We start from the raw sequence: 15,116 nt of genomic DNA on the forward strand, positions 1-15,116 counted from the left end.
TGTATGTATGTGTGTGTGTGTAAATATATATGTGAATATGTGTGTGTGTGTAAATATATATGTGAATGTGTGTGTGTAAATATATATGTGAATATATATATATATATATATATATTGTGTGTGGGTCACTTTTTACTACTATGACCAATATAGGGGCCACACTGGGGGACCTTATTACTACTGGTGCCACAATGGGGGACCAATATTACTACTGAGACCACTATGGGGCAACTATGACTTTTGGGGCCATTATGAGGGTTACTATGACTTCTGGGGCCATTATGAGGGTTACTATGGCTTCTGGGGCCATTATGAGGGTTACTATGGCTTCTGGGGCCATTATGAGGGTTACTATGGCTTCTGGGGCCATTATGAGGGTTACTATGGCTTCTGGGGCCATTATGAGGGTTACTATGGCTTCTGGGGCCATTATGAGGGTTACTATGGCTTCTGGGGCCATTATGAGGGTTACTATGGCTTCTGGGGCCATTATGAGGGTTACTATGGCTTCTGGGGCCATTATGAGGGTTACTATGGCTTCTGGGGCCATTATGAGGGTTACTATGGCTTCTGGGGCCATTATGGGTGACCCTATCACAACAGGGGTCACTATGGGGACTTTATAACTACTCGGGCCACAATGGGGTTCGCTACTACTATACAGTCTTGCAATTAAAGCCCTTTGAAGGCAACCGTAAGGCTGATGTGGCCCTCGGTGAAAATGAGTTTGACACTCCTGCTTTAGTGTAATCTCGCCTGTGATGTTATACTCTCCTTACACAAGCCGATTCTCATTTAAGCGCACGAACGAGTCACATCACTGCTACCTCGCTTGTGCAATCTGTTTAGACAGGCAGATCACTGTTGACAATCGTTTTTCTTGTTCTTTTCTCTTTTGGTGCTTTACATTCTATATGAAGCACTGAGCGAGGCGTGTTTAAATGTAATGAGAAGTGAAAGAGCTGCCAATTTATTTTTATGCAGGCTGAAACTGAACAACTGACTTGAAGTGCACAAGTTTCGTTTGGTATTTAGGCGTTAGCTCGCATTTAGACATAACGATAATCATTCACCTTTGTTTATTTTTTTTCTTCTGTTCATTCATTATGTAGCTATCACCCTAGTATATAAATGTGAGCTAATGTTACTTCGGTTAGTTATTTCTTTGTGTCTGAATCTCCTGGCCTTTTTTTGGGGGGGGGGGGGGGGGGTTGGGGGGGGGGGTTATGCATTCAGTTTCTAGTCAATTTCTCAGTGTGTGATGCTGTTACATATTTACCACTGAAACGGTGTTAAGAGGCTGACTGACCCTCCTGTCAGTGTTACTGATGATGATCACACAGCTCCTATCACACAGTTATAATAGAGGAGATCACAGGAGAGCTACAGCCCATAAGTATACAGTCAGGAGGCTTCCTGACTGTATACTTATGGACTGTAGCTTATTTAGGTGACTATAGACAGGCATGAAAGTGGCTGGAATACACAGAGGAGACAGGTGAGGGTTGCAAGCATGGAAAAATGTGTTTTTGCCAGAGTAGTCCTCTAACCTCTTAACACTGCAGGACGTACAGGTATTAGTGTATCTTGACACCACCAGGAAGTCCTGGTGGAGTCAAGATTGACAGGGGGGTGACGTCACCTGTACCTGATTGAATGGAGAGCAGGCTGGGATGTAGGTCCTGGAAGGCCACTAAAAGTGCATTAGCTGCAAGTGTCTTCCCCGCTAGGGACCCAGAAGCCGGAACACCCCCTAAGTAAGAAGAAGCTGCTCATGCCCCGATGCCGCTGCCCCCCCGCCTGTTGCAGCCGATGTACTTTTCAGGGCCATGCAGGGAGCACTACAGGGCCGACGGCAGACACAGTGGGAGCTGCCGGCCGCACACACTGCACCAACACAGGGTTGCCCCGGCCGAGAAGCGGCGACAGCTCCACTCCCCCACCTTTCACATGTGCGCTGCAGCAGGGAGGCCACGTGACCGCCGGGAGAGACAGACAGTGAGAGCCGGCGCCCGCACAGTCCTGAAGCAGACGCTGGGCCCGCTCCCCAAGTGGCCACCCCTTCACCACAAGCGTCCAGGAGCACACCTGCGATGACACTGCGCACAACGTACCCAATGTCCTCTGGGTACTTCCAAATGCAGCGCACGTCCTGGACCAACGGAAGGCTATCCCCGCCGGACAGTCAAACGGAGCCGGGTAAGACACAGATGGAGGTCGCCTCACTTACATGCTAAGCTGCTTCAGACAGTCAGCCATTCGTGCAGGTTGCAGGACCTTTAACCATGCCGCCAATCGGTGTGCGAGGGGCATTTTCCCTGTTAAAACCCTAGCTTCCGGTGGCATCAAAGTACACTAATACCGGACGTACAGTTATGTCCTGCAGCTTCGGGGTATGTATGAAGAGAGATCGCAGGGTGATCTCGCTCCATACATCGCGGGTGATGGCTGTTCCTTATCGCAATTGATTTAGCTCGTGTGCATGAAGAATCGCTTTTACATAGCATGCTATGGGCGGTATTTGCTGTGGAATCCGGAGGCGGACACCTGCTCTGGATTTCGCAGTTCAAATCCGCCCGTGTGCATTCGCCCTAAGGAGTTAAAGATTTGCTCAGAACTGAGCCCCGAATCATGGAGGTGGGCCTTACGTGCAGGTAGATTTTTATAAGCTTTTCTGCTGTTCATCATTTTTTTTCTCCCCAGTCTCTTACTGCCTGCATCATGTAGAGTGACAACTCAATTCCCTTTTGTGTGAGCGCAGTTACTCTACATGATGTGGGTGAGGAGAGGCCGTGTGGCCCGCCTCTGTGACTCAGAACGGAGTTCCAAGTCAATCTTCAAAGTGTGTTTTATATGGAAACATAGCAGCTTTTCAGAATTAAACATGGAGACGCTATACATACCGGTCTCGGGCCCTCTTTAATCGTTCATAGAGGCAACTCTGTTTTTTGTTTTTGGGGCAAACATCTGCACTAACTAAGCAACATGTGATCGCAGCCTTCGGGTTGTTTCTGGTTTTTCCAAGTGATGGATGTTCTAACAGTTATGGGCCAGCTGCACACGGGCAGGTCGGATTCCTGATGCGGGATGCCGCAGTGGAATCAGACCCGGTGCCTGACCGATGACCCCATGTACCTGTCGTCTTTTCTGTACTGCGGATGGTCCGGCCGGCAAGCCGTCATACATGCGGGGTACAGATTTTCCCATGCCGTCGCTAGGCGAAGATGTGGAATCTGCAACCTGTTCACGATGTTAATTGTGGACGGGCTGCAGGTGGGACTGCTGTAATTGACTTCAATGGAAGCCATCCGTGCGGACACCACCCTAAAACAGAGCATTCTGCAATTTTTCCTCCGCGAGCGGAAAATCATAATTGACTTCCACTCGTATTCAGGAAAAAGCGCTTTTCCATAGAATGCTATGGGCGGTATTTGCTGCGGAATCCGAAGGCGGACGCACACTCTGGATTCCGCAATGCAAAAATGCTCATGTACATCCGATCTTACTCTTTGATTGAGTGTGTGAGAAATACGATTGATTCACTTTCCTAAAGAACTTGATTGCCCACACTTGGAGCAGCCTATATTTTTCTGTAGTTTCCAAATATTGAATTGCTCTGAGTAGTGATTTACTGACAATCCTGAAAGAAAATAAAATGTTGTTCTTTATTTTTTTTCTTTGATCTCTCAACTTTGCGGGTTTCAACATACATAAGAAATGTGTTCCTTTCCAATGTCTAAATCTTATATATAAAATGCTAAATCTCTTTGTGTCTTATTCAAAGCCACCAACTTCCCCTGTAATTTATATTGCCAACAGCAACCAATCACAGCTCAGCTTTTGTTTCTTATACTGCTGAGGTAAAATGAAAGCTGTGCTGTAATTGGTTGCTATGGCCAACACAGATTTTCTTTTGGACAGCCTCCATAACAGTGCGGTGCTGGTCTCATCCTTGTGGCCCACTGTGTGTATTCCAGGGCTGCTGTTCATAAAATCTCTGTGCAACGCACCGTTGTATCTTCTGGTGCCTTATAAGAATCCGAGGATCTAACATCCTATCCTAACCCCCTCTATACCTATGGTCATACCCAGTCGAAAACTTCAGGCCACATTTTTCCCAGATATACTATATGCCTTTTGTGGCTGGTACTTTGTGCCCTCTCAGAAGTCATTTAATATTTCTGAGCTTCTATATATGAAGCAGCAAATATAAGTTTCAAAGTTATATTTTTTGGGGGAGCCATACATTTTGTACCGGTCTGGGGGGTTGATGTACCTGCACTGAAAAGGTGAGCCGCAATCTTCAGGGACTAGATGGGACCCATGTATGAGAAGAGGTTATCTAGTGTGTCTCTGTGTTGGCCACAGGCCAAGATAATGAAGTATAGATGTTACTGCAGCCAAAAGTCTGAACTACACAAACACGAAAGACAGTTGATCTACTGCTAAACTAGTGCCGTATTTCCCGTAACCCCATAAGTGTTGTGCTGTTAATAGTCCCTCCCTTTGTTCTCGTCCCGTAATGTAAGCATTCAAGCAAGTTGCTTTTATGTACACAACTCGTTCTGATCAGGAAATAGAAACTAACTTCTATGAAACATAACCGAGAATGCTGCTGGTCCTGCCTACAACCAGCAAGTAGGATATAAAAGTCAGCACATGGTCCTCACAGACCACAGGCAGCTAACATGAGGAGTCCTAGCAAACCGCTCAACATGAAAATCCTCTACATCGCAAGTGGGGTTCAAGAACCTTACGTGCAGGTAGATTGTTATAAGCTTTTCTGCTGTTCAGCATTTTTGTTTTCTCCGTAATGAAATAGACATTCGGGATATTTATGTTTGGGAGAATAAATAGAACCTTAACCCCTTAGTGACCACGCTTTTTTTCCCCCCATTTTTTCCATTTTCGTTTTTTCCCTCCCCCCTTTTAAAAAAATCGTAACTTTTTTTATTTATCCATCGACGTCGCTGTATAAGGGGTTGTTTTTTGCAGGACGAGTTGTATTTTTTAATGTACCATACAATGTACTGAAAAGCATTTTAAAAAGTGGCGAAAAATTGGGGGAAGAAAAATTTAATTCCGCCATCTTTCGTTGCATCTTGTTTCTTCGGCGCACAAACTGCAACAAAAATGGCCTGATAACTTTATTCTATGGGTCAGTACGATTACTACAATACCAAACTTATATAGTTTTATTTATTTATTTATATATTTTTTTGCTCTACTACTTTTATTTTTTTTCAAAGATACTTTAATTTTTTTAAAATTGTTTTCTGCTGCTATCTTCTGCATGCAATAATTTTTTTTATTTGTCCGCCGATGTAGTTGTGCAAGGGCTCATTTTTTGTGCGATGTCCTGTAGTTTGCTTTAGTACCATTTTGGAATACATACGACTTTTTAATTTCTCTTCATTGCATTTTTTCTTGGAGACTGGGTGACTAAAAAAGCATATTTCGGGTGTTCTTTATTTTTTTTCTGATGTTCACCGTGTGGGGTAAATAATGCGTTATTTTGATAGATCAGTCTTTTACAGATGCAGTGATACCAAATATGTATTTTTACTTTATTGTTTAAATTCTTTTATTACAAATTTGGAAAAAGGTGGGGTTTTTTTGTTTTTGTTTTATTTTTTTACTTTTATTAATTTTTTTCCAACAGTTAGTAATTCTCATTTTAACTTTTTTTTTTAAGTCCCCAGAGAGGACAACAACTTGCGATGCATTGGTCTCTCCTGCCATAGCATTACATCATACTGCGATTGGGCCGGCAGTATATCAAGCCACCTGGCTGCCATGACACCTGCACAGCTCCCTGCGATCTCATCGCGCAGGGCCGTATGGGACCCCTGAACATCGTACGGGATTTAAATGCGGCTGGCAGGATTAACAGCCGTATTTAAAAGGTTAACAGTCCCGATGAGCCATGCGTCTCATCTGAGCGGTCGCCGCTGTGTGTCAGCTGTAATAAACAGCCGGCACCCGGGATGTATGATGAGAGATCGCTGTGCGATCTCTCTTCATACATAGACCGCCGATACAGGCCATCAAAAGGTGTATCGGCGGTCACTAAGGGGTTAAGAATTTAAGGCAGCCAGCAAATATAAAAGCAGTTATTCGTCTATGAATGGCATATATAGAGTTTCGCCACTAAATTGGAAGTTGCTTTGGCTTGAGTGGTGCAGGTTTGTATACACAACCTCGCTCCATATCGGATGAAACAGTTTGGGCTGCTTGATATCGGAAGGTGTCTCATTCTGAAAAAGAGAACCAGAGTACTAAATGTTGCTGTCAAGGAGCTGTGGTTGAGGTTTTACAGCTGGAAGTACATTCTTATGCTCCAGTTATTACATTCTCAGACCATATTTACAGTCAACTAAGGTGTGATTTGAGGAACTAAAAAAAGTTGTGGTTTTTGTAGATTATCACTGTAGAAGAGGCAAAACGTCGGAAAAGTACCTGCAGTTATGATGATGAAGAGGAAGAGGCCCTTGAGGATTACCTGCCTGATTTGAAACAGAAAAGCAATTTGCTGGAGGATATGCACATTGAGAAGGTACACCGCTTGGACTTAAAGATGTCTCGGTGAATCAGTTAATACGATGGTATATGACAGTGTAATACCTTATATAGTCTTGTCATCATTTGTAGTGACGGGATATATTGGCATCTTCAATGGGTTTCCCACTAACATCAACTTTCTTTTGAAAATTGTTATAAGTCATTTAAACCAGTTTCAGACAATGCCCCATGACCGTTACCTGTGAATTACTTGTGATCCATGGCACTTTTTAGTATTAAGGTTGTTCCTATTGGTAATGTCCACCCCCAACGACACCATTTGGTGATCACCTAGTACTGTACATCTCCCCTGTATCCTATCCACAACACTGAGCTCCTCCTCGCTCCTGTTATCTTTGCTTTCTATCTTCCCCATTGCACATCACACGGAGGGTAGTACTGGGGGTCATGAGAGCAGCGGCGCAGTCTGGCCACATGTCTAGCCTAAAACACAAACATTTAAAATAATTAAAAGGTAAGTTAATTAGAAATCGTCCCTTTAGGTTTTTTTCCAGTAGATTGTGGCTCACAGATTCTGAGCATACTCTTCTGCATCACCATGTTCTGTTACATAGCATTGGAGGACACGGTAGTTCTTGTGTCGCATCGCTTTACATTCTGTACTCGGGCAGAGTATTCTTTCCCCACAGTGTAAGGGCTTAAACAGACGAGTGTGTTTTTGCGCACGGGGGAATCCCAGACACATAATGCGGAGAATAGTACCCACTGATTTCAATGGGTTCATTCTCTTTTTTTTTTTTTTTTGTACCCGCAAAAATAGCGCCTGCTCTATTTTGTACATCTTTGCTCACCCTGTGCATTACAAAGAGCAAACAAATGACATAGTAACATAGTAACATAGTATGTAAGGCCGAATGAAGACATTGTCCATCTAGTCCAGCCTGTCTATCCTACTGTGTTGATCCAGGGGAAGGCAAAAAACCCCAAGGCCAGAAGTCAATTAGCCCTTTTGGGGAAAAAATTCCTTCCCGACTCCCTAATGGCAATCAGACTGTTCCCTGGATCAACCCCTAATAGTTCCTACCTGCCTATATACCAGGATTGACACTTAACCTAAAATTTATATCCTGTAATATCCTTCTTCAGAAAGACATCAAGTCCCCTTTTAAACTCCTCTATGGATTTTGCCATCACCACTTCCTCCGGTAGAGAGTTCCACAGTCTAACTGCTCTTACAGTAAAGAACCCCTTTCTGTGTTGGTGATGAAACCTACTTTCCTCTAATCGTAGCGGATGTCCTCTTGTTACCGTCGCAGTCCTGGGTGTAAACAGATCACGGGAGAGATCCTTGTGTTGTCCCCTCATGTACTTATACATGGTTATTTGGTCGCCTCTTAACCTTCTTTTTTCTAGAGTAAATAGTCCCAATTTGGACAGCCTCTCTGGGTATTCCAGTCCCTTCATTCCATGTATTAGTTTAGTCGCTCTTCTTTGAACCCCCTCAAGCACTGTGACATCTTTCCTGAGCACCGGTGTCCAGAATTGTACGCAGTATTCCATGTGAGGTCTGACAAGTGCCTTATATAATGGAAGGATAATGTTCTCGTCCTTCGCCCCTATACCTCTTTTGATGCACCCCAAGACTTTATTTGCCTTTGCAGCGGCTGACTGGCATTGGTTACTCCAGTTTAGTCTATTATCCACTAATACCCCCAGATCCTTTTCCATATCACTTTTCCCTAGTGGTACCCCATTAAGTGAATATTTGTGACATCCGTTCCTCTTGCCCATGTGCATAGTCTTACATTTTTCAACATTGAACTTCATTTGCCATTTTTCTGCCCAAGCCCCCAGCTTATCCAGGTCCGTTTGTAGCCGCACATTGTCCTCCGTTGCATTAATTATATTGTATAATTTTGTGTCATCTGCAAATATTGATATTTTGCTGTGCAGCCCCTCTATCAGGTCATTGATAAATATGTTGAACAGAGTGGGGCCTAATACTGAACCCTGTGGCACCCCGCTAGCGACTGTGGTCCAATCAGAGTACGAACCATTTATTACCACCCTCTGCTTTCTATCGTTGAGCCAATTTTTTACCCACTTACACACGTTTTCGCCCAGTCCGAGCTGCCTCATTTTGTATATTAGCCTATTATGTGGCACGGTGTCAAAGGCTTTAGAGAAGTCCAGATATACAAGATCAATAGATTCTCCCTGGTCCAGCTTAGAGCTTACTTCATCGTAGAAACTGATCAGATTTGTCTGACATGAGCGACCCTTCATGAATCCATGCTGGTGAGGAGTTATTCCCTTAATCTCCTTGAGGTACTCATCGATGGCGTCTCTCAGAATCCCCTCGAAAATTTTTCCCGTTACTGAAGTGAGACTTACTGGCCTGTAGTTACCAGGCTCACTTTTGCTCCCTTTTTTGTAAATTGGAACCACGTTGGCAATGCGCCAGTCCAATGGTACTACTCCGGTCTTGATAGTGTCTAGAAATATTAGGTATAGCGGCCTAGCTATCTCGTCACTTAGTTCCTTTAGTATCCTTGGGTGTAATCCATCTGGGCCCGGTGATTTATCAATCTTAGTTTTCTTTAGACGCTTCCGCACCTCCTCCTGCGTTAGGTATGAGATATTTTGTGAGGAGTTCGTTTTATTCCCCTGCATCTCGTGTGGCATTTCCTTTTCTTTGGTGAACACACTTGAGAAGAAACTGTTTATTAGATTTGCTTTCCCTTCGTCATCATCAATGATTTCTCCTGCATTGTTTTTTAAAGGGCCAGCGCTCTCCCTGCAAATCCTTTTGCTGTTTATGTAGTTGAAAAATAGCTTCGGGTTGTTTCTGCTCTCTTTTGCGTGTATTTAAAAACTGCCTACTCTTTTCTGCACCATATGAATGAAATTTGCAAAAATCTCATCCATATGGTTTTATTGTAAGTGCTACCATTTTTTTTCAGTGCTCTCGCTATGTGTGAACATTACCGTAACGGTGAACGTTTTTTTTACAGTTGGCCCACAGACTGCCTGCTAGGGTTCAAGGATATCCTTGGCATCTGGTGTACAGTACAGAGAAGCATGGAACCAGCCTGAAGACCTTGTACAGGAATTTATGTTCTCTGGACAGTCCAGTACTCTTGGTAGTCAAAGATATGGACAACCAGGTATGTGAGTGCGTTACATGTGTGTATTCTGTTGGGGAGGAACCATAAAATGCCAGATCAATAGGATTAGAAGCAAATGCTAAGTGATTCATTGCTAAATGCCCTTTTCACGGTCTTCTGACTTTTGTTTATATTGGCCAATTATATTTGATTTGCTTGTTTCTGAGAAATCACAACAAGGATTCCTTAATGAAGAGCAACCAACCATTGTACTGCTGTAAAAATCATTGTTCTTGATGGAACAATCATTTTATTGTAATGCTGATTTGCATTGACATTTACAAAAGGCACTGCTGTAATGTTACAAAAGTGGGCGCTCCTGTGATGATGGATGTCTGTACTTGTCACCATGGGAAGCTTACTGCACATGAGCTAATGAGCCAATGTATAAATAAATATGTATAATGCTCCCTCTAGTGGCGGCTGCAGGCCACCAAATTTTTTACCTTTTATCATTTTAGGTTTTGTGTTCTTTTCAACTCCAAAGTAAAAAGGGGATGAAATTATCCCCCATAGCTGTCAGTCTATAGGATATTCTGGATACTCCTAAAATGGTCCTGTAGAATTCAGTAGAGAACACAAGGTTTTTCCTACAGATTTCTCCCATTTTTGACTGTCAATGGTCTGATTGGAGGGGCTTATTGATCTTTGTGTCTATTGTAGGATAGGGGGGGGGGGGGGGGGGGGGGAGTTCAGCTCCTGAGGCACAGAAGAGTTCTTTATACATTTGTCAGTCTTGGGGTTTGGGTTCCCGGTTTCTGCTCTTTATTATTGGAAGTAAGAAAAAGGAACCAATTGGCCAAACGGAACCATCAAATGCCAGGACTGAACGGCACTAAATAGACCCTATGGTCTACAATGGGTCCATTCAGTTTCTGGCAGTCCAGACTCCATTTTACAGAATCAAGTAGCGCTGCATGCAATGCTATTTCATCTTGTATGTTTACGGAAATCAGCGACCAGTCTCTGAATGGAACCTGATGCTGATGTGAACAGACCTCCATTTGCAATATCAGACCAAAGGAAAGTGTATTTGTGTATTTTCTGTTTAGTGTTCATTAAAGGGCTTTTCCCACGACTTAAAATTACTTCACAACCACTCTGTCCCTCCTAGACATGTGACTTCTGCAGCCAATCACAGGCCACAGCAGTGACCTGCTATAGTCAGTGATTGGCTGCAGCACGTCACATGGCCTGGTCAGCAGCAAACCAGCAAGGACAGTGTTTGTGTAGTAATTTTAAGTCATGATCAAACCCCTTTGTCTAGGACTTTGTCATGCGGAGCTCCAAATCCCTTTTTCCTGAAAGTCAATTCGGAACGCTGGCTTCCCCATACCCGGGTCACCTAGACTTCAAGCGTCTTTACTGTGTCTGCATCTGTATAGGGAAAGACCCGTCTGTCTTGGTGACCTGGCCAGGGAGTGACAGACTGCAGCACTCCTGTGGCTCCAGGCCCCTTTCCAAGTGTGTATATGCCTACACTCTACGTACTGCAGCAGATACAGCAATATTGTTCCTGCAGATACCTGCGTGCTGCTTAGCAGAAAATAGATGGATGTTTGACATAGATCTGTATTTATTCATCTTTTCCCCCCATTTGTAATCAGGTTTTCGGGGCATATGCAACACACCCATTCAGGCTCAGTGATCATTATTATGGCACAGGAGAAACGTTCCTGTTTACCTTCAGCCCTGATTTTAAAGTAAGTCCTTTTTGTTTTACCTTTTTCGCCTTTTGTTATCTTAATTGTAATGGAATTCCAACCCTGCATTCACAGGGAAGAACTGTACGACTACTACAACTGAAGACCTTTTAAGTAGGACTGCTGTAATGGCCTACTAAAGAGTGATCCCTTTTAGTCCACTCCTCCCATGGTGTAATAGTAGTTTGTTAAAACTTAACTTTTATTGTCTATATTAAACCCCCAGGTGCAGCATAGCAGTTGTGTACCTATCATAGCTTCACAATTGTCAGGTTTTACTACTTCTGTCTGGGTGGGGTGTCAGAGCTGCCTCTATCTCATCACGGTTTACCTACACATCCTGATTGTAGCAGAGCCAAGGGTGTTGCGTTCATGCAGGGCGCAAGTACAGCGCCCTTCAGACATCACTAACACGTCACACTAAGACGTAATCAATGTCTTCAGTTGGGCCAGTATAGACACATAAATTACCAAAAGGCAGGGAACACAAAATAGGTTAAACAGTAACAGAAATATGGGGCCATAATCGTAATCACCTGGAGAATAAAATTAACATAATTGTATCAAACCGTTAATGCCTTTAAAAAGAAGCCCAAAAAACAGTGAATTAGGATCCGTTCTGTGTAGCTCTAGGATGGATTTATTCAGCCAGTGGGTTCAATTTTCCTACTCTCATAATGAAGCAGGAAAACTAAAACTGTAGCGCAAATGTGAATAGACCCTCACACTCTGTCAATGTCACATGAGACGTTTCGCTGTTCTCACTTTATATTTTTTTTTCTTTGGCAGGCATTTAAATGGAGTGGAGAAAATTCTTACTTCATTAATGGAGATACCACTTCCTTGGAGCTTGGTGGCGGAGGGTTAGTATTCTCATTTACATGTCAGACTATGGACACCTTTTGGGGGCATATTTGTTTAGTTATAGAGATTGTACCAAGATTGCAAGTCACCCTTTATCCATAGAATATAGGATGACTTGCTAATCAGTAGGGGTTTCACTGCTGGGAACCACGCTGATTTTGAACGTAGGCCCCGTGTCCCCTTTCCTCCCCACTGCTGGGTTACTGCACCCCCTGCAACAAGGAGGAGACTGAATGGAGTGCTAGTCGCAAAAGCACAGTAGCGCTCCATTCACTTTCAATAGGACTATGGAGATATCTGAGCAGCACCCACTTGGGTATTACACTCAGCCCCATTGAAACGAATGGAACGGTGACCCTGCATGCTCTGCCCAGTGAACAGCCGATTGGCAGGGATTCTTGGCAGCAGACCCCTGTTAATCTAACTATTCGTAATGCGAATAGCCCATCAATAATTTATAGCTGGATAACCCCTTTAAGGCCGGCTGCACACGACCGGGTTTGCATTGCAGAATCCTAGTAGTTTGCATAGTAGTGTATTGGAAGAATCAGAAAATATGGTGATAAGTCCCATAGCGGGACAAATATAAAAAGTTAAAGTATGAAAGAGTAATTAAAAAAAAAAAAAAGTCAAAACCCCACTTTTCCCCCTTTTTCTTTAAAAAAAGAAAAAATCACATTGGTTATCGCTGCATTTGTAATGACCCACAGAAGAAAGTTAGTACATCATTTACCCTGCACAGTGCACGCCATGAAAAAAATACAAAGAACAGGGCGAAAATAGATAATTGTGCCTCTCGCCTTAGTACAAAAAATAGTGATCAAGGCGTCGCATGGATCAACAAATGGTACTATTAAAATGTGCAACTCTTCTCGGCAAAAAAAAACTTTTCACAGCACAAGGGAAATTGTTAGAGGTCTTTGAATTCAGAGATTAAATTAAAAAAATAATAATTAAAAAAAAAAAAAGTTGCAAAAAACCCTACATCAATTTGGTATTGACATAATTGTTCTGGCCTGCAGAATTAATTTAACATATTTATACCGCATGGCGAACGCCAAGAGAATAAAAAAATGAGCCAGAATTTCAGGTTATCTTCCTTCTAGAACCTATAACCTTTTGATTGCTTTTGCAACTTGGTGTGGCCAAAATTGTGCTGACCCAGCGAGTAATGTTATCACATTATTTATTGTGCATGCTGAATGCCGTAGAAATGAAATCTAAAAAACAAATGGCAGAATTCCCCCCCCAATTCTCCTCCCTCCTTGATTTTTTTTTTTTAAGTTATACAGTGCATTTATATGTACCCCAAAAATGATGCCATTTAAAAAATACAACTTTTCCCACAAAAAACGAGCCCTGACATGGCCATGTCAACTTAGAATGTAATGGCCCCTGAAATGTAACCGTGAAGCAAACGGAAAAATTAGTGCCAAAGCCTGTTTGTGCTTTAGTGACCCCCTAACACTGTATCTTTGTTTTCTTCAGTGGTCGATTTGGACTGTGGCTGGACTCCGATTTGTACCATGGACGTAGTAACCCCTGTAGCACATTCAACAATGAGATCTTATCCAAAAAAGAGGACTTCATTGTGCAAGATCTAGAAGTATGGACCTTTGAGTAGACACTGGACAATATGAGATTTATGTACATTTCAGACATTCACGTAGAGGAGATCCAGACAAGACAGGAAGTGGTTGAACACGTCGTCAATAAACAAGAGTTTGACCCAAGTTTCTAGAACATCATTCCCGCTAGAACAGCACTGAAGAATCCACGTGTTTCCGAGAATGCAATATGTTATGAACACATCACCCAGATTGTGGAAATACACATTTGGCTACAGCATGGAATGAAATGCTAATGTCTTCAGGCCTAACCCTCCATGTGGGGGTAGGGGGATTACTACACAAAATGGCTTCACACAATAAAATGAAGAGTTGCGTAATGCAACATAATTAAAACCGTGTGTCACAATAATGTACTGTCCCCAAGAAGGGGAAAAGCTCGTCACATAAGGGAACTGGGTTATATATAATGTCCAGTTTATTTATTGAGAACTACTGCTGACTGTTCATTTTTAGACCTCCATTCATAGCACTTTTTTTCAAGGGTTTTACTTATAATGAAGTACATGGTCACACATAGTCACATATATTTACACTACAGTGATGTCATTATGAGGAAGTAGTCGGTTTGGTGGATTGAAGCCAAACGGGGCTCCAACCATGCACTCCAGTGAGCATTGCTGCTCCGCCATCATGGTTGAGCATGGTATGGAGCAGAAGGCATTGCAGTTTTTATATGTATATCTGTTAGCCAAGAGAATGTGGACAAAAATCAGCTTCCTGCGAAAGAGGTGAGATCTGGCCGTTTGACTTTCTTGTTGCAGGGATGTGTATTGTATTGAGGAACGCAGGTCGTTTCTGAAAGCTGCTTATTTTTATTTTTGTAATTTTTAATTTGGTCTCCTACACATTATTTTTTTTTGCCTTTTACTTGTTGAAAAGCAAAGTTTTAGTTGCTCTAGTAAAGCATTGTGTCTGCTCTAGTGAGGGTGGTTTATGCTGTGCTTGATATGATTGTTGCCTGCCATGTATCTATCTGAAATGCTGGGAGAGTTCTTTTAATAAAGTTGATATTCAGAATCACGGGCTATGATATATATGTATACACAATCATTGCAAGCACTGAATTCTAGGCTTGTTGCTAAATACTGTAGCTGCATGTGTGTGTAGTACTTCCGCTGTGCGGTCCTTAGTCATGTGGTCGCTGTTATCAAATAGATAACGACAATTGTGTAAAAGTAAATAAAAAAAAAAGTTGAAGTTTAAGCTCCCCTCACCAATGTGATCCGAGA

General features: G+C 42.8%; 1 protein-coding gene across 5 annotated transcripts in view; it reads left to right on the forward strand.

The window, feature by feature from the left end:
• Positions 1–14,904, forward strand: part of NCOA7 (nuclear receptor coactivator 7) — a 159,626-nt gene extending 144,722 nt beyond the window's left edge. For 4 of the 5 annotated variants that reach the window (XM_066605512.1, XM_066605511.1, XM_066605516.1 and 1 more), the window contains 5 exons: positions 6,422–6,556; positions 9,537–9,689; positions 11,297–11,392; positions 12,182–12,255; positions 13,745–14,904. In XM_066605512.1, the coding sequence (XP_066461609.1) occupies positions 6,422–6,556; positions 9,537–9,689; positions 11,297–11,392; positions 12,182–12,255; positions 13,745–13,880 (594 nt within the window). In that variant the 3' untranslated portion in view covers positions 13,881–14,904. Of the gene's footprint in view, positions 1–4,242; positions 4,764–6,421; positions 6,557–9,536; positions 9,690–11,296; positions 11,393–12,181; positions 12,256–13,744 lie in introns of those variants that run through there. The other variant, XM_066605517.1, reaches the window with a different exon arrangement.
• The last annotated feature ends 212 nt before the right edge of the window (positions 14,905–15,116 follow it).

This window comes from Eleutherodactylus coqui, chromosome 1 (assembly GCF_035609145.1).
Source record: "Eleutherodactylus coqui strain aEleCoq1 chromosome 1, aEleCoq1.hap1, whole genome shotgun sequence".
Taxonomy (NCBI): Eukaryota; Metazoa; Chordata; class Amphibia; order Anura; family Eleutherodactylidae; genus Eleutherodactylus; species Eleutherodactylus coqui.